Here is a 22,461-nt window from a genome sequence, read left to right on the forward strand (position 1 = left end):
GAGGCTCCAGAGGAATGGTGTGCTAGTCTACATCATGGCCTTTTTTTGCTTTCTGCCTGATGGTTTCCCTAGGTTCATTTGTAAATCCCAATGCTGTGGTCTTAACACATTCGGGGTTCTTCTTCATTATGTTTGTATGCTTACTGGGGACCACCCTGCACTGTGTGATGTTTGTAGGCTTGTCACTGGGACCGAGACCACAAATACACCACTACACATGAAATCTAACCGTCTAGGGAGGGGAGGACACCTGTTTCCATCCCAGGACCTCACTAGTTGGCCCTTACAAAGCTCAGTAGCACACAGTTCATCTGGATCTTTTAGCCAAACTTAAAATCACACAAACCCAGAGTCTTAATGAAGCTGACCTAGTCATGTATAAACATAGAAGATAATAATAATTAATGCTTAATAATTTAGTGTGTGTTCATTTCCTTAATTAGTAGGATCACATATCAGATCATGGTCTTATGTCACACACCTAGACTGCAAGAGTAGAGATTACAAGTAGAAAGTAATCCCAAGGGGTTTGAAAGATGGAGAAAGTAAAATATAGCCCTGTTGCTGTGCATAAGCAATCTGGAGGTATATCAGCTATTACCATCAGGTAATAGGGCTTTTTTTTTCCCTCCCAGACTGCTAGTTCTTATCTGTTTTAAAATTTTCTTCTATCTTATGTTCTTGTTTTTCTGTAACTTGCCACTTTGCAGGAGGTAGGAAGAGTGATTGGAATTGCTCTCATGAGGCAGTTTGGATGGAAAGCTGATTTGAGGAATCCAAATTTAGAGGTAACGACTACTCCTCTCATTTCTACACAGCAGCAGCAGCTCCTTTCCGTTCTTTTCAGTTCGACTGCAGTTATAAAAAGCCCCAGATTCTTTGACATGGTGGTGTCTTTCCCCACTTCACCTTCTCTCCTTGTTTTCTCCTTCTCTCCTCTAGCTCTGTACACTGTAAAAATTGTCTCACAAAAATATCCTCAGTTTAGCTACTACCCATTGTCTCATGTAGCTAATAATAGCTGTGGTGGGTTAAAGTAATCATACGAAAACATAATTAATATTATGGCAACGTATAATAAAATGTGTGACTCAAACTGATGAAGAATCAAATCTTATTCTATAACAGTGGTAGGAAATCAGTTTTATAGTGGGAGAAGCTGTTCTTTATTTGGTATGTGAAAATGAGATCGATATATATTAAAATTTGAATAGAATTCTATTAAGTAATTTTGCTAAAATGCATAATCAGACAATTGGAAGGTTCAGCTGTGATGTTTCAGTCAATGGAGGAATTGTCCACATGTGAGACCATTTCATGCAAATCTTAATGAAAATTTTCCATATTGGAATGACTGGTAAACGTGCTAATACTGAACCTGACCTTAAAGGCTGGGGTGTGGCTCAGTGGTAAAGCATTTACCCAATTTGAGTAAAGCCCTGCATTCAGTGTGTAATCTCTAGCAGCAGATTGTGGGAAAGACACTTTGGGTGAAAGTACCAAGGACCATGTAGTTCACCATGTTAGAAATAAATCTCATCACAATATAATAGTAAGAGAAAATCCCATTTTTTTTAATCTTATGTGGGCTACTAATGATGATGCATTAAATTCTCATCAGGACCTACCAGATGGAAAGGAAAAGGCTTTGTTTTTGTTTTGTTTTGTTTTTGTCAGCTTGGCACAAGCTTGAGTTATTTGGGAAGAGAGACCTCAGTGAAAATGTCTTCATGAGATGGCCCAGGGTGGGGGTGGGGGTCTGTGGGACATGTTCTTAATTAATGATTGATGTGGGAGGGCCTAGCTCACTGGGCATGGCAGTGCCACTCTGGGCAGGTGATCCTCAATTGTACAAGAAAACAAGATGAACAAACCATTGGAACAAGCCAGTAAGCAGCATTCAGCCGTGGCGTCTGCTTGAGTTCCTGACTCACTCAGTGATAGAGTGTGGCCTGAGCATTGTAAACTGAGATAAACCCTCTCCCCGGGTGGCATTTGGTACTGGTGTTTATTGCAGCAGTAGAAACTTAACTAGACCCTCACCTGCGAATAACAGAGCGGGGAGCCAGCTAGAGAAGCTTCCTCTGCCGTAAGCTGTCTGTGCCCTGGGGCAGGCAGACGGCTGCAAGTCTCACTTGAGGTTGGAGCAGACTGAGGAGGTCCTGGCTGCCGCAGTCTAAAAGCCGTATCCAGGACCTAGGGCCAGACACCAGTGCAGGGAGGGCTGAGTTCTCCACTCCGTGGAGCTGACCCGCTACTGGACCTGACTTTCTTTATGAAATGAATGTAAGTTTGGTTCACCTCTAGCTAAGGACAAAAGATAATAGAGTTTTTCCAGACATGACAAGTAGGTCTTGGCATTTCTTATTAAAATACAGGCCTTATAAACTCAAAACGGAGGCTGCAGATTGTCGGCGACTTGCTGTGATGTTTTCTTGTGCCACCCTGATGTCTGTGTTTGTCCTTTCAGATCTTCGTGCATCTGAGTGATGCTTACTCAGTGGTGGGGATTCCCCTGTTCAGGTAACGGTCGTATGTATAGAGTTAAGAACTTGCTTTTACTTGTGTAGTCTGGAGTATTGGACAGCAGAGGAGGCAAAGTTGGCTGAGGTCTTTGCTTGGGGGTGGGCCTTGATCTGACCAGTTAGGGCTGAGAAAGGTTGACCACAGTCGTTCATGGATTATAGCATAAATCTTAAAACAATGCCTCATTATTTCTATTATTAAGTAGTTTACACAGGCCCCTGTATAAGCTAAAATTGTTAGTCTATTGGCATCTTGGCAATGTAATTAAAAAAAAAAATAAAGCATAGTTGCTTAAATACATATGGAATATTGTCCAGATTCTATTGCCATTATTATTTTATTACAAGTGGTTATTGCTCATTTTAGAAATCATTTCAAAGTGCCTCACTACTTACGCAGAATACCAAGTAAAAACAAACATATCTACTGAATTCTTACTGGCAATAGTTGCTTTTTCTAGGTGTTTTGGGGAGAACGCTGGTAGATGCAAATAGTTCTTGAAAGCATGTAAATATTAATAGCATTTTAAAATGTCTTGTGTGTCTAACTGTTCACATAATATAGGGACTTATCTACCCCTTTCTGTTAATTCTACATTTGCCTTAAGTGCCTATTTTGTCCATCTTAAATGAGAATGAATTTTAAAATGTTTGAGGTGATTATAATGGCAGTCATGCAGTGGTGAGCTGTGCAGCTCACAAGGCTGAGATGCCCACAGATGCCACATGATAGTCTCCCTGCTTATTGCCAGTCATATGGCAGGCTCTACCACTGTCTCCCCACCACCTGCCTTGGTGGCCTGCTGCTTTCCCCGGGCCACAACTACCTCATTGCCAGCTCTATAGACCAAGCCTCACTTGCTGGTGCTTCATGGTCTCCAGGCTGCCCTTGCTGCAGGGCCCCGAAGGACTTTAAGTCCAGTACTTCTGCCTCTCTGGCTTCTTTAAAACCCCTGATTGCTGACAGAAGAATGAGAAAACTGTAGAACGATTACATTTGTGCTGTGTATTTATTAACGATCACCAAAACAAAGGTAGGAAGGCCATGTAAAACACCTACAACATAAATTATATATTTTATTTTATAAGAATCCCTATCATAAAGTAAGTCTCAGTTGATTTCTGTCTCTCTGTGTGCCTCTCCCTCTCCCCTCTCTCTTCACCCTATCTCTCTTCCTCATTTCATTGCTGGGAATCAAACCTACAACTTCACACACACATGCAGTTCAGACATTGTATTTCTCAACTACATTCCCAGCCCCCTCCCCAAAAAAGGTGGATCTAGAAACTGACGAGAAAAAGAATATCTCAACCCTTGAGAACTAAATGCAACAGTGATATATTTAGATTCCAATACCAAATAAACCAATATTTTAAATTTTTAATTGTATATAAAACTTATTTTTTTATTCAGCACTTATATATTGCTTTATATGTGCTTTTAGTTCATTAAATTTTATTGTTCCAATTTTTTATACTTGTAGAAACACAGGAAGTCATGCATATAGCATTTCCAATAATGATTGGTAATAAGCTAAAAGTTTAAAAGCACATGTGTACCTGAAAATTAAGCCTGGGAACTGGAGTGTACGACATAATAAGAAGGTTACAATTGAGATCTTGGGGTAGGTTAAGTTGACTGGCTCGGTGAAGGAAAGTAGTGGTCTCAGAGGAGTGCTCAGCTGAGAGGATGAGCAAAGGGAGCAACATGGTGACCCTAACCATGGGAGAAAGTAGAAAGTTGTGAAACAGCATGAGATGGCCAGGGTATCTGATGGCCACATCAAAATATCTTAGTAGTTCCTAAAGAGTTTGCTTGTTTAAAGACAAAAACTGTTTGGATCTTTTGAAGAGCAGTTTGAAGTTTCTAGGGCCTTAACCGTACCTACACCAACACTGTTATGGTAGCTCTTCTCTGCTGTAAAATCAAGAAAATTATATTACCTGCTTTATAGCTGTCTTAGTTATCTACTGGTGTGAGAAGACACCACGACCAAGGCAACTTACAGAAGGAAGAACTTATGGGGTGTTTGCAGTTTCAGAAGGTTAGTGTTAGTGTTAGTGTTCATTACCACCATGGTGGGAGCATGGCTCAGAGCTTACATCCTATCCACAGTTGGGGGTATAGACAGAGTGGGTCTGGCCTTTGAAACTTTAAAAATCAGCCCCAGTGGCATACCTCCTCCAACAAGGCCTCACCTCCCAATCCTTCCTAAACAGTTCACCATCTGTGGATCAAGCATTTGTATATATGAGCCTGTGAGAGCTGTTCTCGTTCAAACCACTGAAATAGCTTTGTAGTTGGGGTTCAATGAGCCAGCAGGTGTAACTGTGCTTGTACTGTGTCCAGGATTCAGGGTATGCTGAGTACATGTTAGCTTTTATTTTGAAACTATTTGGCTACTAGTGAGGAAGGGGAACCTTACCAAAGAAGCAGGAATCTGTTCAGCTGGTTTGAGGTGAAACAACTGTGCCTCTTAAGTAAGATGGATATTAAGTTCAAGAAATCCTAGGAATAGAATGACAAATGATAAATGCTTGACCAATTAGGAAAGAGTTAAATAGTGGGTGGCAAGTGGGCAGAGAACCAAAGACACTTGAAAAGCTAGGTGTGATACCACATACTTGTCATCTAAAGCAGGGTACTCTGGGTACATGAGTTCCAGGACAGCCTAGACTACATAACTCTACCATGTCGCAAGGAAGAAGAAGGAGAGAGAGGAAGACAAGGAGAGTATAGAAAGTGTGAAAGAAAAGAAAGGTGCGAAGGGATTAAATCCGGCCTCTCCGGTGGACAAGAGAAGGAAAAGGTGTAGCAAAATTTCTGTTGGTTTCTTTGTTTCTTTTCTGTGATAAAATACTCTGACAAAAGCGACTTAAGGGAGAACAGGATCCTTTGGCTCCCAACTCCAGGTTAAAGACTACCATGGCAAAGAAACCACATCTCATCCACAGCCGAGAGCAGAGAGCAGTGAATTAACGTGTGTAGTGCTTACCTTGCCCTCCGCATTTAAACAGCCCAGGATTCCCTACTCGGAATAGCTGTTTCCACAGTTCCGCCGGGTCTTTCCACGTCAGTTCATGTAAGCAGGATTCCTCACACTCAAAGGCGAACCTAAATCAGACAGCCCTCTCAGGTGTGTACGCCTTACCTTGTTGGAAGACGTTGTGTAAAAAAAAAAAAAAAGAAGAAGAAATTTATCTGCGTGGGAAGAACCAACACCTATATTTCCTTTGAACAACTAAATCTGATGTAAAACAAATCCTAAACAAGTAGGCCATTGTTTTTCTTTTCAGGAATTTAAGCTCTGCTTCCCCCTAAGCTCTTCCGTGCTGGTTTTAATGGATCCATTTGTTGGAGTCATAGCAGATTGTGATGCCTCAATTTAAGCAAAATAAGAACACGTTGACACTTGACAGACACCGTCAAATTTTTTAGAGTTCCTATATAAATCCCTGCTACTTGGAAGAGGACTGTAAACTTCTCAACTGAAGACCATTTTCCATTGTGGGGTCTCCTCATTGGTACCTATAGGGTAAATCGATATGTTTTATAGCAAGTATTTGCCAAGCTAACTTTGTAGGAGCAAAATCCATTGATCAAAATATTTTGTGGTCTGTCTACTGCCAGTTTACAACCTGGAATTCAAAGTTTTGATGGTACTGTTTCTAATATAGACTATTATTTCCTGGAAAAGCTTCCAATAAAAGGCCAGTTCACATGGTTTTACCAAGCAGAACCACCTGTTATAACAAGAAGTACTTTCTCCCTCGAAAGTAGTGCATCATCTGGTTGGAAGAATTTAAGAGGCATGTGGTGGACACAAACAAACAATACTTTAAAGTCAGACAGGTGAGAAATAAAATGTTAAAAAAAAAATCAGCGCCTGGAATTACATTGAAAGTTTTTTTACAAGGGTGCAGAGACTGCTGTGGCTTTTTGTGACAACCCTCTTGCTGGTTCTAAAATTAACCTACCCTAAAACACACCAGCACAAATTCTTGAAATCATAACTTATTTATCTTATCCCCAGATTATAGCTACAAAATGATACCCCTTGCTTGTTGCATTAGAAATGCAGAAATGGAGGTTGGGGAGGCAGCTCAGTCTGTAAGATGCTTGTGAGACCCTCATGAGGACCTGACTTCATCCTCAGAACCTCAGGAGGTGTCCATTTGTCACCCCAGCACTGGAGAGGTAGGGACAGGCAGGTCGCTGCAGGGGTTCAGCAATCCACAGCTAATCAGTAAGCCTTAGGTCTCAGAGAGAAACCCTGTGTTGACAAACAAGGTGGGCAGCCTCTGAGGAGCAATGCCCAAGGCTGACCTCTGACCTACATCCACACAGAATAGTGAAATGACATGATAGTTTGACAGTATTTTAAGTATTTGGAAGTCTTTCAAATGTGGAAACCTGGTAGCTAGGATGAGGGATAGGTGTAGGGTGGACTGATATAGAGACTCGTTTATATGTTCCTGCCTCCTTCTGTCCTCCAAGAAAGCTACAGATCAGCAGAAACCAAGCTTATAAAAGAGGCTATGAATTCCCCATATTGCATCCAGATCACAAAGCCCTGTTCCTCTTGATGACAGCGGCTCTGTGTAGAAAGACACGGAGGTGCTAAGTAAGAGGTTTCCTTCATGTGCTGTTAGGGTTCTGTAACTTGAACATAGTTTAATTTCAGTTGTCTAAAAAAAAAAAAAAGTTATTTTTAAATACCACCTGGTTGATTAAACAGAGGGTCCAGTGTAGAGGGTATTTAATAATGAGCTTAAAACATCCTCTAGTTCAGAAAACATATCTGATTGATGCGTTAAAGTACTTCTCATGGAGAGACAAAATAATCATCTTTCGTATCCCGTTCTTTTGTACATGGTGATGTTTGATGCCCATCTGGTCTCTCTCTTGCAGAGTTCCTTTAGCCAGCAGAACTTACATCCAGACAGCTGGGCTGCGGTCGACCATAGCATGGGCCATGGCATCTATTGCGGAAATTAAGGTCAGGAAGATGCCCGCATCCCTCTCAATACCAGCAAGGTCCTGCCTGTGTTAACTCACACAGTCTCCTGCTTCTGGCTTGGGGCTTTTTGTTGTGGTTGTTTCTTCCCCTTTGCTTTTTGTTTTTTGTAGCTGCCATTTGATTTAAAAGCTGTTACAGTTTAAATTTTTTGTTGTTTCTTGCTTTTTGCTTTTATGCATTGAACTTCTATAAGCATTTTGACTGGAAAAGCTGAGGCCAACATTAATTGCATTTTATTATTTCTAATCTCATGAGTCATGATCCCAAAATTTGGCCTGTAGAGTCTACCTACATCTTAAAAAAAAAAAAAAAAAATGTTGGTTTTCTCTATGTCCAAGCTCTTCATCAGTCTGTAAATGTTCCACTGACAATAAGAAAATTGCATTTACTTATTAAGAAATGTTCTGGATGATCTCTACGTCTGTGTTACTGTCTAAAAGCTATTCTACAACTACTCTGTATTAGTGTTTGCATTAAGTTTTGGATTTCCTTGATAACACATTTCTCCTTCTATGTGATTCATTGAGAATTTTTTTCCTTTTGGTGTGAAGTGTGAGTGTGAAGGCACTCTCTATCTGAGTTAGCCAGCTCAGCTCATGTCTTATTGGTCATTTCACTTGCTTTTTATTTTCAGATTCTTTTGTTTTGCCTTCTGTTTCTCTCAGGCAGTCCTGAGCACCCTTTGGAGCCGAGGCTGGTCTTGAACTTGTGGCTCTGCATCTGTGTGAGCCATCCTGTTTTCAGTTTAACACCACACCCAGCTTCACAACTAGTTTTTATGTTTTCTGTCCCTGTCTCTTTCACCGAAAACATCCAGGAAAAGGCATGGCAGATCCGCTTCCTATCTTCCTCTTCCACTTCCTGTCTTCTCTTTCTGCCTATTGTGGTTTCTTACTATTTACCAATGCACCGCCTCTGGTATGACCAGTTTCCCTGCTAATGGGTTGGTGTCCTCCCCAAGGCCAGGGATTTTACTTACTGATTGTTCCCTTAAGTTGTTTTGTTCAATTTAACTGATCGCTTTTGTCACTGCTTTTCCCAGTTGCCCCTTCTGGGTCATGAAGAGTGCTTTCTTCCCTTCCCTGTAATGAGGCCTTTGCAACCGTCCTGTCTTCCTCTCCCAGTCCCCAGCTGCTAAGCTGAAGTACATTACTTCCTGTTTATCACAGATTCCCTCAAAGTTGACCTGCTGTTTGAGATTCTTAGTGGGCTCTTTCCTGGCTGTCCTGCCCACCCTGTTACAGCACACTCTCAAAACACATTTAGATAAGGCTGGAAAGATCCCTCCTAGATGGGTTGCTAGGCGATGGTTTGGTTAAAGTCTTTTCCTAGCCATCCCCTCACCTCTATCTGAGTTAGCCAGCTCAGCTCATTGTCTTATTGGTCATTTCACACCTTGCTTTTTATTTTCAGATTCTTTTGTTTTGCCTTCTGTTTCTCTCAGGCAGTCCTGAGAGAATTTGTATTTGACTGTCTCATCCTCTGATAGCCCCCTTTCTTCTTGGGGTGCCCAACTTGGCTGACAGAGGTTCCTGATTTGAGTTCTCCCCTTTTGGGCTCCTGATGCTCTTCCTGCCTTTTACCTTCTGGTGCTGCCAATGAATGGGCCACACACTGTGGGTTTTCTTGAATCTTTCCAATGCTAGTCTTCTAAGAGTTCTGACTGCAATCCTAAAACTCAGGAATATTGCCAGAGTGTGATGTTTTGTTGTGTGTGTGTCAGTGTATTTCTGTTCAAGCCCAGAGTTCCCTAAGTCCACCTGCCTATTCAGTTCTCTCCAGCACATTCTGCCTAAGGACTTTTAGGGATGATAAGTAACAACCCTGCCTCAGTTTCTTGTTTGCAAAATGAAAATAGTATGTCATAGACGGAGTAGCCGTTAGGGTCAGAGCCTGGGCCTTAGCAGCTCTGATGGGCCAGGCTTAGCCACCTGTCAATAGGCCAGTTACAAACACTGCTGAAGAAATGGTTCAGTGGCTGCCCTTCCAGAGGACCAGGATTCCATTCCCAGGACCCACGTGATGAATCACAACCACCTGTACCTCCAGTTCCAGAGAGACCAGTTCCAGGCAACCACCTTTTGGAAGTCTTTTGGCTTCCTTGGGCACCAGACACACACACAGTGCACAGATATACATGCAGACAAAACATTCATATGTATAAAATAAAATGTTTTTTAAATTAAAAAAAATTAGCAAGTAATCATGAATAGTAAAAAAAAAAAAAAAAGAATTCACTAGGGCCACCTTAGGAAAGAAACCTAACAAAAAGGTCCAGTGACCCACCCACCTACAAGTCTATCCCTAATATCCACGTCCTGACAGGATTTAGGTTTAAATAAAGGCCCAGCTTGCATAACTAACTGTTCCTGGTCAAAGTGCTGTCCTACCCATCATCTGTTACCATCACCTCTGCCCCAGTCTTTCTCAGACAGTGGTCTGACTGTTATGAGAGCTGTGTGAAATCTTTCAGAAACAAGTTCCTCCTTTGGCTTTTCATTCTCTCAGCAGAAGTTCCCAAGGGAAGGGCCTTGGGGTCCATTTTCTCCATGATGAGAAGAGAGATCCTCCTTAGAATATCTTCCTTCCTGCTGTGATGGTTACAGTGGATTCAGATCAGGACTAGATGAATTAGTACTAATAAAGCAATTAAACTAGTTGCTGTCAAAGGACAAGTTTTTATGGCATATGAAATTGTTACTGTTTAATAACAATTACTATCTACTGCTCTTCCTAGCTAAACACTCTTTCTTCCATTATTCAATATCATTGCGTCAGCTGTCTCATGAATTAACTTTAAATTCTTTGTTTTTGACCTCTGAATTCCTAGTAGAGCATGTTGATTTGCTGGCTCCATCCTCCAACTCATTCATTCTTTCTCATGTGGTTTCATCTATTCATGTTTTACTTCTACATTTGAACTGTTCTTCTAAATTCCAAAAATAACAGACATGATCTCCCTTATTTCATTTGTTGATTTTCTACCTTAAAAGACATGTTTTTTTGTTGTCAACAACTCTGCACATTAGTATTGCTCCCTTTAGATGCACCAGTTTTGTTTTGGTTTGGTTTGATTTTGGGGTTTGGGGGAGGGGTGTTTGGGGGTTTGGTTGTTTGATTGGTTGGTTGGTTGGTTTGATTTTTTTGATTGCTTGGTTTTGTTTTGTTTTTCTCACTAAGGCCAGAGTGTTATCAGTGGATATTTGAATGCCCCGAATAAATTGTAAAAGGCAAACAGATCTCTGTATCAACAGTGCACAGACTCTGTCAGCCCTGAGATGCCTGAGGGAAAGGCAGCTGTCCTCTACTCTCCTTCCAGGCTGCTAGCTCTCTGAAGAGAAGATCCCACCTGGTACCACTGCTGTTCTTGTCACTCAGCCTAGGCAATGTGGCCCCCTACCGGCTCCATCTTGAGGGTCTCAGTGGGAACAGGTTTCTCTGAGCACTAGAGCCCTGAAGTCTGAGCATCAGCTTGACTAGGGATCTGGCCCCCGTGCTAGTCTTTAAACAGTTATCCCAGTTTATTTTGGTATAAGACTAGAGATATGATTCCGATCAGTTCTTTCCTACACACTCAGCAATTCCAAGTTTGCGTTTAGGTGTAAGTTTTTATTACCACAGACAAATCTGAACTTTTACATTTGTCTTGATATAGACATATGTTTGGTACCAGGATGCAGGCTTTCTTGCCTGAAGGATATTTCACTTCTTTCCTTCAGGTACCATCTGGTTCTGACACCTGGCTGTGCCCTGAGGACCCTGCTTCCTCTGTAGACAGGTCCAGTGCTGGATGTTTTTCTCCCATATCCAAGTGCTACTCAACCTGAAGTGGGGTAGGTTCTGCTTGCTCCTCACTGGTCATTGGTCCCTTCCTTCTGCCCTTGAAGCATGTGTTGTCAGATTATGTCAAGTTCAGCCCTCTCTCCCTGACGCGCCTGTTACAGTATAAGCCTTTAGTCCTGTCTGGTTCTTAATGCTCTCATAGCCAGGTGAGAGCCTGCTCTTGGTTTCTCAGCTCCTCTCCCTCTCATGATCTGCCCTAGTCCCATTCCAGACCATGTCAAATCCAGAAGGGTATGACTTCTGAATGTCTCCATTTGAAGAATCCTGTTCTTCCCCAAGTGTGGAAATGTGCACCTATAGTCTCAGCTGCTTGGGAAGTTGAGTCAGGAGCATCACAAGAGCTACGGAATTTGAGACAGCCTCAGTCACATTGCAAGTCCCTGTCTCTCAAAAAGGAAGAACTCTGCTCTCATACAATAGTTTTATCTACATGGGAAAGTGAGGCAAGAGCATCATAAAAGCCCAGGAGTTTGAAGACATCCTTGGTAACATTGCAAGGCTTTGTCTCTTAAGAAAAGGATTCTGCTCTCTTACAATAGTTGATTTTGGTTCTACACTTTCAGTTCTCTCCCTTCTTGTTTGACTTGAATACTAGACGCAGAACTATCAGCTTGCAGTACTCTGCATCCACATAGCTTTTATTGCCTTTTGTCCTGCAATCCTGAATTTTCTCCTCTACCCCAGAACTGGGGACTGGAGTCAGCTTCCTCCTTCATACTTTAGGACTTTTTCCCTCTAAAGGACCATTGCCATCATCCTATCCACTATTCTAATATCTTGGAACTTGAAAAAAAAAAAAAAAAAAGACCAAAATGAAATAAAATAAAATCCTCTAGTGAGTCCAAGGTCCCTTTCTCTACTTCCTAAAACAAACAAACAAACAAACAAAAAAACTGTTGGAAAAAGCTGACATGCTGCCTCTGGTTCCTTCCCATCCTCTCCTTACCTGCTTCCTTCATGAAGACCTCAGTGAACCTGACCACTGTCCTTTTCACACTTGATGATGTGGCCACTCTCCCTGAAACCGATTTCTCTGCTGCTTAGGAACTACTCTATTTCTCCTCCTGAAGCAGACACTCCACCTCTCAGCAAGCATGACTCAGCGTGTCTGCCCGACATCTGCATTTAGGGCACTTACGTTGCTTCCTGAATGATTGCCCAGTTCTCATGCTTTAAGTACGACATCTCAGCTGACTCTCATTGACCTCCCAATTTATATCTTTAGCCTGAACCTTGAGCTCTAGATTCATCCACTCCTCTGCTCCAAGAGGGCTAAGAGGTGTTGGAAATGCGTGTGTCAAAATATTTTCCTGGTTCCTTCAAGTCTCCCTCCACACTTCTGCCTCCACCAGTAACAGACAGCTCTTCTGCTGGTCAGGCAAAAATTTAGTCATTCCAGCCTAGTGACTTTCTTTAATAGTCCACACCTGAACCTTCCTTTGGCTCCACCTTCTGAAACATAACCAGAGTCCAACTACTTCTCCCAGTATTGCTCTTAATCTCTCTTACTTGGACTCCGTCATGAGCCTGTGTGGTTCATGCTTCAGAGCAGCCATGGTGATCCCTACCAACTGCAATGACACGTGACTTCTGTGATCACACCCTGTTGTCCTTCAGCCATAGAACCAGAATCCTTAGGGTACTGCCAACGTCTAAAATGATGTTTTGCCCAAAATGGGACTAAGTAGGTTTTCTCTCTGGATTTTTATTTTTCTTCAAGCACAAATAGTAACGAATTGTCCTGACTCCTTGAGGCTGTGTGTACCAAGACACTGACATGGCTTAACCAGCCTGATGGTATAGGAAGTCATGTGAATGACATCCAGATGATCCCATTCAAAGCAGTGCACAACTGTCCTGACTTCCCTCTGTCAGCTGTGGTGATGGTGACTCTTCATTAGCCTGGCTTCCAGAAAGAGTAAAGTCCCAGGTGCCCTGCTTTGGGCGGGCATGAGGTGTGGGCTGCATATTGTTCAAGACCTCTGAGGTCCGGCCTCATACAGTCGTGGCATCCACTGCTGCCTCTCCACTGTTTCCATTGACTTGGCCCCCATTGTTCCTTGAGCACCCTGGGCTTCCTCCTGCCTCGAACCCTGGCAAATGCAGTCCTGTCTTGGGACTTGAGCTGCCTGAGGTTCTCCTGGAATATAAGAAGGAATCTTGACTCCTGAAATGATTTCCCAGGTTTTGGCTTCTTTTATAGTAAATGTATTACAGCAGACTTAGTAATATCAGTTTCTATTTCTGTGTAGCCTGGAGCGCTGGTTCTAGATCCAATGTGTGGCCTTGGGACCATACTTGTGGAAGCTGCTGAAGAGTGGCCAGTAAGTTGCAAAGTTTGGTCTAAATCAAGTTATGTATTTATTTTAATAATTACAGTCACCAATTTTTTATAAGTAGATAGTCTAGTTTTGGATTATTATTTATGATAATTACAATAGATTTTGAAGAGTTGATTAAATTTCTATATTATTTCTTTAATTGCTATGAAGAATTTAAGAAAATATGATAAGATTGTGATAATTATTCATACCTATCTTATACTAATATCCAGAGTCTTTAAGTATCTCTAATGGCAAAATATTAACAGACCTTAAAATTTACTATTGTGTATTTTGGGTGAATAAAGCTTTAAATCCATTTTAACTTAAAATGAGAATCTAATACAAGTAGATTTTATTAAATACTGAATATCTAATGGATTTGTTTTTTACATAAAATTTGGCTTTCCTTCCCATAGGATGTCTGCTACATAGGTGCTGATGTCAGTGACTCGCAGTTACTTGGAGCATGTGGCAATCTGAAGGCTGCAGGCCTCGCAGACAGGATTGAGTTACTCAAGGTCTCTGTTACAGGTAAGGTGGTAAACACAGAAGGCGTCGGTGTGTGTGTGTGTGTGTGTGTGTGTGTGTGTGTGCGTGTGTGCGCGCACGCGTGCACGCGCACGCACGGATTGGGTTGCTTGTGTCTGTGGAAGGTCTGTGGGGCTAACGTGCGCTTCGCTTCCACTACTATAGTTGTTGGATGTTTTTCAAGATGTTCCTGCTTGGGAAGTGATGTTTATGTGGATTCCATAGCACGTAAGCTGGGGCCCATCTTCTGATGATGTATTACAACTGAGTCATTGTCATCTCATGACCTAGGATGGAATGATTACAACCATAACATAAAGAGAGTATTAGATGGAGAAGAAATTACTCAAAATTTCCTTCATCAGAACTGTCGCAGATGCTCTGAATTAGCAAATCTTGTGCTTCAGATTGGGCATAAAGAAGTGAATTAAGTCACCCATCCTTGGGTACTAAACCAATACTTTGAAGAACACAGGGTCTGGGGCGAGCCAGGATGAACATAACCATCACCCCCTCCTGATAGGCAACCAGCAGTGGCTGATGGGAGTGGGAGTCAAGCATGCAGAGTCCCTCATGGCCCCCTAACTGCTGTGGCCTTAGGGCTGCCTTAGCAGAGCTTCACTGGGCTCCTTGTCTCTAGGCATCACACTCTGCTCTGTAAAAAGTGGCTTATCTAACCCTGCTGCGGAAGCTATGTTAGGTTTTTTTACCATGAGTCAATATTGAACCTCTAATCCAAAAGAACAGAGTGTGTTTAAAGTTTCTCTTCTAATGAGAGAGATGAAGCAGCAGGAATGAAAACCACAGGAGAAAAAAAATGTTAGTTTTGTATAGCAGTGGTTCTCAACCTGTGGGTCACACCCCTTTGGGATCAAATAACCCTTTCACAGAGGTCACATAACAAATATCCTGCATGCCTGATTTTACACTACAGTTCATAACAGTAGCAGAACTACTGTTATAGAGTCATAAAAAACTATTTTACAGTTAGGGGTCACCACAACATGAAGAACCGTACTAAGGGGTCTCAGCCTTCAGAAGGTTGAGAACCACTGCTGTAGAACCTAAAGCAGCCTCAGAGAAAGACTTATCTGATTGCACGCTCATGGTTGCTTTCAGCTGGTGACCATTTGTCAGTCTCAAGACACAGATTTCCAGAGTAAACTGAGAGGGGACCAAATCAACTTCTTGTGAGTTGATTCTGTAAGGATGCTCCTCCTGAGACCTTTAAGAGAAAGCACTTCCTAAGTTGTCTCACATCTGGGTTTTCCCTTTGTTTGCTTTTATCATGGCACCCTGCAGACCTGATTCATTTTGGAGATTTTTCTGTGAAGTTTCACTTTAAAAAACAAGAAAAGGTACCTCTGCTGTTCTTAAGTAGAGTGAAAGCGTAATCTCATTTTCTTTCTTGTATGATGTTTATTGCAAATGAGCACCACTTGTCATGTGATGGCATGACCATGTGAGGTCAAAGGACAACTTATAGGAGTCAGTTGTCTTCTTCTGCAGTGGGGGTGCCCAGGGCGTAAACTGTGGCCGTCAGCAAATGCCTTTACCCACAGACCCATCTTCTTGACCCCACTTTATTGTATTTAATGGCTTTGTGATGTGTGCTTCTTGCTAGCATTGCTTTGTGTTGTAACCCTCTGCTAGTATAATTAAAGATGATCATTTTACAGGGAGAAATTCTACAAATTCGTCCCTGAGTTTTAATCACTGTAAAAATATTGAATAGAATGAGTGTTGTGCTGCTGGTTATCTGGGAAGGAGAGCCTCATACTGACTGAACAGTTTCATCTGTTGTTGTATATACATTTTTAAGGTATGGTAGAAGCTGTAGCATACAGATTTGAGCAAAAGAGATACATTTGTGATGTAATTAAAATGTAACTAAGAAAAGGGAATGTTTATGTTGTTTCCAGTAAGACATTCAATAGCTGGTCACTCATCACTTCAGCAGGCTTCATTATAACAAGATTATTTTGTCACAAGTGTGTCATTTATTGCCACCCTTGTTCTGGAGCGTCACAAACTATTTCTAAGGCCATGGCAATTCATTTTCCTTCATGTTGTTGTGTTTTCCTCTACCACTTGTCTCCCGCCCTGCTGGCCTGGCTGGCGTTGCCCCGTTGGGGAGTTAGCAGCAAATGTAGAGTTCGGTAGGCTAGGTGTACATGAAGTATATACAGGAAATAGATGAGAACTCACCCCAAAAGTGGTCGCATGCTGTCATTCATTGTTTGGTAGCATTTCTATTTCATAATGAGCTTTTCTGCCATTAAGTTTATTAGAGTGTGTCTTTAATGGAAAGGTACTACATTTCTCTAGAGAGGCAATGATGACCAGGTGATTTGAAATGAGTCTGTTGACATTTACTGTCCACTGTGAAGGCAAAGCAGCACCACTGGCCAAATGAAACAAGTCTGCTTAAAGAATCACCTACCATTTACTTCAAAGCTTAGATGCTATTTTAGTGAGATTTGTGGCTCAGAGCCAGATGTTTGTCACATGCGGCTGAAGAAAATGCATTTAACATCACTGTGTGAAGCATGGCTTGTCGTCAACATGGAGTGACTAATGTTCTAAATTAATTCACTATTCAACTGCAAGTGTCCTTATGGTTGTGAATGTTTTTGGTGATTTGTTATTAAAAATAAAATTAGCAACAGGAAACTTAATAATCTGAAACATGGACAGATTATTGATCTTAATAATGCACAAGATGAATTCTTTGTATATACCTTGGATGTCTTGTGGCAAGAATCTTCTGGTGGCTTTCTTCGTTTTAATCGGACATGAGTATATTCTAGAGTAGAATGGAACGAAACTGCACTCCTAATTTCATTGAGTCTACACTTAGTAAAATATAAATAATAGAAATAACTTATAATTTTTGTGTTTGCTGAAGTTGCTGAGTGGAAAGTCTATGAAGGGCTACAATAGTCCCGTTTTCCATGTGAACTAGAATTAAGAGTGACCTCCGTTTAGCAGAATTGGCTCTGAGATCTAGTGTTACTAGAACAGCTCTAGATAAAATATAATGTAGTCCAAAAAGGTTTTTTTTTTTAAACATGAAGCTTACAGGAAGTTTTATGAAAAACAGCTTTAAACCAGGGATAACACAGGATCAGAAACAAATGTGTCCATAAAGCTGATTGGTAGATGAGCGTATACTACAATTACTATAGTGTTAAGATTATTAAAGTTTGGTTAAAACCTTAATTTGCACAAATATGGTATCCCAATCCAGCCGCCAAACTGAATTTTCCATGTTTAAGACCACTTATGGGGGCTGGAGAGATGGCTCAGTGACTGACAGCACTGGCTGCTCTTCCCACATTTGAGTCCTAGTACCCACGTAGCAGCTCACACCTATCTGGGACTCTAGTCTTAGAATTTGGCACCTACTTCTGGCCTCGAAAAGCACTGTATGCATGTGGTGCACATGAAAACACACCAGCTGCTGGGTGGTGGTGGTGCAGGAGGCAGAGGCAGGCGGGTTTCTAAGTTCAAAGCCAGCCTAGTCTTATGGTGTGAGTTACAGGACAGCCAGGGCTACACAAAGAAACCCTGTCTCAAGGAATCAATCCGTAAATAAGTAATAAAAACACGCAGGCAAACGACTCATACACATCGAAAATAAAATGAAAACAGTAAGCAAAGACTGTGAACTTCTGGATCGCGGTAGCTTGCAGATTAAAAATTTGTTGACATTATTTGTACCTCCCTATAGTTAACTGAATGAACAAAAGAAGAATAAGTGAAGAAGCCCCACAGCAGCTGATCCAGGGAATATGATGGGCTAGTGAAGTAACCATTGTTTTTGGCCACAGTGGAAAGAGACGAGTGCTGACAGTTTCCAGTGTAGTAGTGTCTGTTTCTGGGGCTTTGGGGTTCTTTTTCATGATTCCTAAAGCAGCCTGTGACAAAAAATGATGCCCATCCCCAGCAGCATTTCAGCACAGACATTTTCAGAAATAAAATGTTGAGGGAACATTTCACTAATAAGCCTTTTGAGGCCTGTTGGGGTGGGGAGGTGCTTAATAAAATGCAGACATGGAAGAGCTGACTCAGCCAAGGAGCAGAGAGTCAAGGCAAGGTGGTTGTGATGAGGTCTGGGTCCATACACATAGAGAACTAACTGTAAACAACTAAGAGAATGGCGGATTCTGGCAGAACCGAAGTGTTGCAGACTGGGACACAGGAGGAAGGACTCGCAGCAGAAAGTACAAGGGAAAATAGAAGGAGAGCAGCAGCTCCTACAGAGCCTTCCCCAACCAACCCTGCCTGTGCACATGCATACATACCCGGCAGCCTTAAAACTTGCAAGAAAGAATCTTAGCGCCATGGTCCTATAGTTTAAGTAATTTTTTTTACCCATTTTTCTGCTGAAAAAGGGAAAATCCGATAGTCAGTTATTTTACTCAAAAGACCTACAGTTTTAAAACTAAACTTTTCACATTCTCGAATCATCCTTCAGAGATGTAAAACAGAAAAGTTGACTTGTTTGCTTTCTGCTGTTCCTATCTTCAAGCCTGGTCCTTAGTTACAGATGATCTGTCCTCAGGCAGCTCAGAGCACTTAATAATTTACAGGGTTTTACTGTGTGCTCCATCTCAGCAGTCAGGCGTTGAGGTCTCGGGGTCTGCATCAAATCCCCGGGCACGGCCTGTTTGCAGACGCCCCTAGATGAACTGTGTGCACAGTCGGTGGCGCTTCCTGTTGCTGTGGGGCTGGTAGAGTCGCTGCTGGAGGAGGGAGAGGACAGGAGCCTGTCTGCCAGGAGTGGCCGCCAAGGCCTTTGAAGACCTTTGCCAACATGAAAAGAAATCTTGCAGAGATTCTGGTCCTCTGCATTTCCTCCTGACTGTGGCCCAGCCGGGGAGGATTACACAGTAATGCTATTGGCTTTTATCTTGGACCTCCAAAGCATTCCGAATCTTGTCTCCTCAGAGAAACAATATTGAAACTCTAAATTTGGTTAGACATCTTTTGGAAATCCTTGTAGGTTGCGTCTGGTTGAGGTGGTATGTCTGACCTTGCCGTAATAGGAGCCTCTGCTTTCTGTGTTCCAGAGTTACCGCTCCCGTCACAAAGTGTCGATGTTATTATTTCTGACATTCCATTTGGGAAAAAATTTAAGTTAGGAAAAGACATCAAAAGCATTCTACAAGAAATGGAAAGGTAAGTCATTGAATTTATTTCCATAATATTCTAGCTACAGGCCATTTAGTTAAAATACATCATTGCCCTTAAGTCTGTTTGCAGTGGAATAATTTCCCAAAAGTTTGACATCTAATTTTCCAACAGTTAGAAGTTTATAATTGAAATACATTTTCTGTCTCTTCTTCTATCATTAATTTTGTAAGAAAAACAATGACTTTTGTTTCAGTCACCGGGTTGGGTAATTTAGATATCTGCTTCTCATCCCCACAAAGCCCTGCATCCCCTGTGTCAAACCCCTTTACAGAAGAGAAACTGGGGCCTGGGAAGGTGAGCCTGTGCCTGATCAGAGAGCTGCTGAACCACAGAGCAGAATGGCAGGGTGACCATCGCCAGCCTGAGACGAAAATGCAGACTTTCCACTGTTGATCTCAGGGTGTCACTTAACACCAGTTTTTTGTTTTGTTTTTGTTTTTTAGAGTTCAATCAGTAAGGCCTAGATAAACATTTTCCAGTCATGTATGTTGATGCATGATAAACAGACAAAACTAAGGGATCAATAATGATAATTACGTCAGCTGGATATTTGATGGACCAGGACATGAGTGTTAGTAGCCTGGTGTGGGAGGAATGTGTCTCTGGGGGTAAAGCTGAGCAGATATTGGGAAAGAGGAAACCGAGTGTTGAGGCTGACATTCCACCTTAAAAAAAAAAAAAAGCCTGGCCCTCAGCCTACGCCCACCTGTGAGCCGTCTCACTGCATCTTGCCAGCTGTGTGTGTCGTGTCTCTCACCTGCGGTTGCTTGTGTATATGTTTCTGTGGCACACGTGAGAGGAGGCGGGAGTCTCTGGTGGGTGTCTCTAGCTCTCACGCCACTCCATTTTTGAGACAAATTCTCTGATCAGGGGGTTCACAGACATGGCTAGACTGTGACCAGCAAGCTCCAGAGATCTTTCTCATCACCGTCCCCCATGCTGGGACCGGGGGCACAGGCTGCCACACGGTCCTTCTATGGGAGCGCTGGGATTTGGCCTTAGGTCCTCGTGTCTCTCTGCCCCAGCCTGAGCACATGTATGATGCAGATACACATGTATGATGTAGATATGGTGCAGTACAGCATATCTACATGTGCGGTCCCAGTGTCCTGTGCGAGGTGGGCGGAGAGAGCAACAGCTGGCTCTGGGATGACCCCCTGAGCGCCATGTGCGTGTGCCATGGCATGCGGGCACACAAAAACAAATAAGTGTCATAGATAAATGTGAAAGCCACTCCCTGCTGCCCGGGTCCCTAGCTGTGCCCTGCCGGAAGCACTGTGATACAGGCATCTCTTGCACATCCCCAATCCGATATTAACTTCCCTCCAGCAGGTTTTACAGACTTCATATTGATGAAGTCATGGCAGGAACATGTTTAAACTGTTGCCCATTCCCCACCACTCTCTGCAGCTCTAATTTAAGTGGTCTAGGGCTGGCCAGCGTATGTTGCTTAAAAGCTGCCATGTGGCTCTGTTGTACTGCCCAGCTCGTAAGCACAGCCTGTGCACCTAGCTGAGTGGCTCACTATCCATTAACCAGTTCATGGGGAGATAATAGAATGGGTGAGCCATGGCACACATTTAAACTGGAACTTTGCAGAGAGATGACGACTTGACTGAAGATCTGGCACTTTCTATTTTAGACGTGTCTGTGAGTCGTGGGAGGTAGGGTTGCAGACAGCACCTGCAGCAGGTGGAAGTTTCTCTGGAAGTGAGACAATGATGGATGAGCCTGCCTGCCCACTGTCAGTAAATTTAAACATTTACCACAGAGTCAGGAAGATGAATATTCAAGATTTCCTGCATGGTTAAGAATGCCTCAGGTCTAGTTCAAAGTGTAGACATTTTAATACGGGGCCAGGAGGCTCTTTCTTTGCCCCAGCTTTCTTGCTACCTGCCGCCAGCTGTTATGACCTGACTTGCTTGGTTTCAGGTTCACACAACGTAGCACAGTGACTAAGGGCACAGCCATGGAAACCTGGTGATGGGATCCAGTCTTGGCTGTTACTCGCAATTCCTCAGGCCTAAGCAGACTGCCTGACCTTGACATCACTAACTTTTCTATCATGACACATGCGTTCAGGTATTGTCCGGAGGATTCCATGGATCTAAAGCTTTCAGAACAGTTCTCGGCACTAGGCGGCACTCAGCGTCTTAGCTCCTACCCAGAGTTTCGGGCATAAGTCACTTCCTGGAAAGTATGTGGGGATATATATTCGCAGTTAAATACATAAGCTTTTCTCCCAATAATTCACTGGTGTTTATGGATCTAGACATCTAGAAATCAAAAGAGGAGACTTGGGTTACTAAAATTAAGGAGAAAATAAGTGCTTAGTAAATGTATTCATAATGTCTGTGTGCCATACAGAATGGGGTTCCCAAGAAGGAGTATAGATTGTGATCAGATTGTCAGACAAAGGATGGCATGAGCTGTGCATTTAACCGTGTCGTCAGGACGGAGCACAGACAGGTACTTGATGGAGCTTTCTTCTCAACTATTAACAGATAAAATACATGAGCAAAATTTGAAATGCACCTTGCTCACCTTGAAGGAACAAGAAAGCTCTGTGTGTTGAAGAGGCCTGGAGTTGAAGAGAGCTTCCAGTAAGATTTGGAAGTTGTGAAAGACTTTTTTAAGGGGGCAGGGGTTTTCTGTTTGTTTGGTTGGTTGCTGCTATTGTTGTTTGGCATTTTTTTGTTCGTTTTTCAAGACAGGGTTTCTTTGTGTATCCTTGGCTGTCCTGGACAGGCCTTGTAGACCAGATTGGCCTTGAACTCACAGGGATCCTCCTGCCTCTGCCTCCCCAAGTGTTGGAATTAAAGGTGTGCGCCACCGCAAGGGCTATATTTTTATACATACCAGTATTCAGAAAGTAATGAAGCAGCAAAGATACTCAAGGGCTAGTGAGTACGCTGCTCCTGAGGCAGAAGGCGGGCAGTATGTGGTGTACGTGGCTAAGACTTAATGTGCTCTGTGGTCAAGTAATAGTATTATTGAACCATCTAGCCCTACTCTCCAGGA

General features: G+C 42.5%; 1 protein-coding gene across 3 annotated transcripts in view; it reads left to right on the plus strand.

Annotated features, from left to right (window-relative positions):
• The window catches only part of Thumpd2 (THUMP domain containing 2), a 38,520-nt gene that overhangs the window by 12,878 nt on the left and 3,181 nt on the right, over positions 1-22,461 (plus strand). For 2 of the 3 annotated variants that reach the window (XM_021639993.2, XM_060363838.1), the window contains 6 exons: positions 711-788; positions 2,471-2,523; positions 7,438-7,525; positions 13,642-13,713; positions 14,130-14,244; positions 19,317-19,425. In XM_021639993.2, the coding sequence (XP_021495668.1) occupies positions 711-788; positions 2,471-2,523; positions 7,438-7,525; positions 13,642-13,713; positions 14,130-14,244; positions 19,317-19,425 (515 nt within the window). Of the gene's footprint in view, positions 1-710; positions 789-2,470; positions 2,524-7,437; positions 7,526-13,641; positions 13,714-14,129; positions 14,245-19,316; positions 19,426-22,461 lie in introns of those variants that run through there. The other variant, XM_021639995.2, reaches the window with a different exon arrangement.

This window comes from Meriones unguiculatus, chromosome 1 (assembly GCF_030254825.1).
Source record: "Meriones unguiculatus strain TT.TT164.6M chromosome 1, Bangor_MerUng_6.1, whole genome shotgun sequence".
Classification (NCBI taxonomy): Eukaryota; Metazoa; Chordata; class Mammalia; order Rodentia; family Muridae; genus Meriones; species Meriones unguiculatus.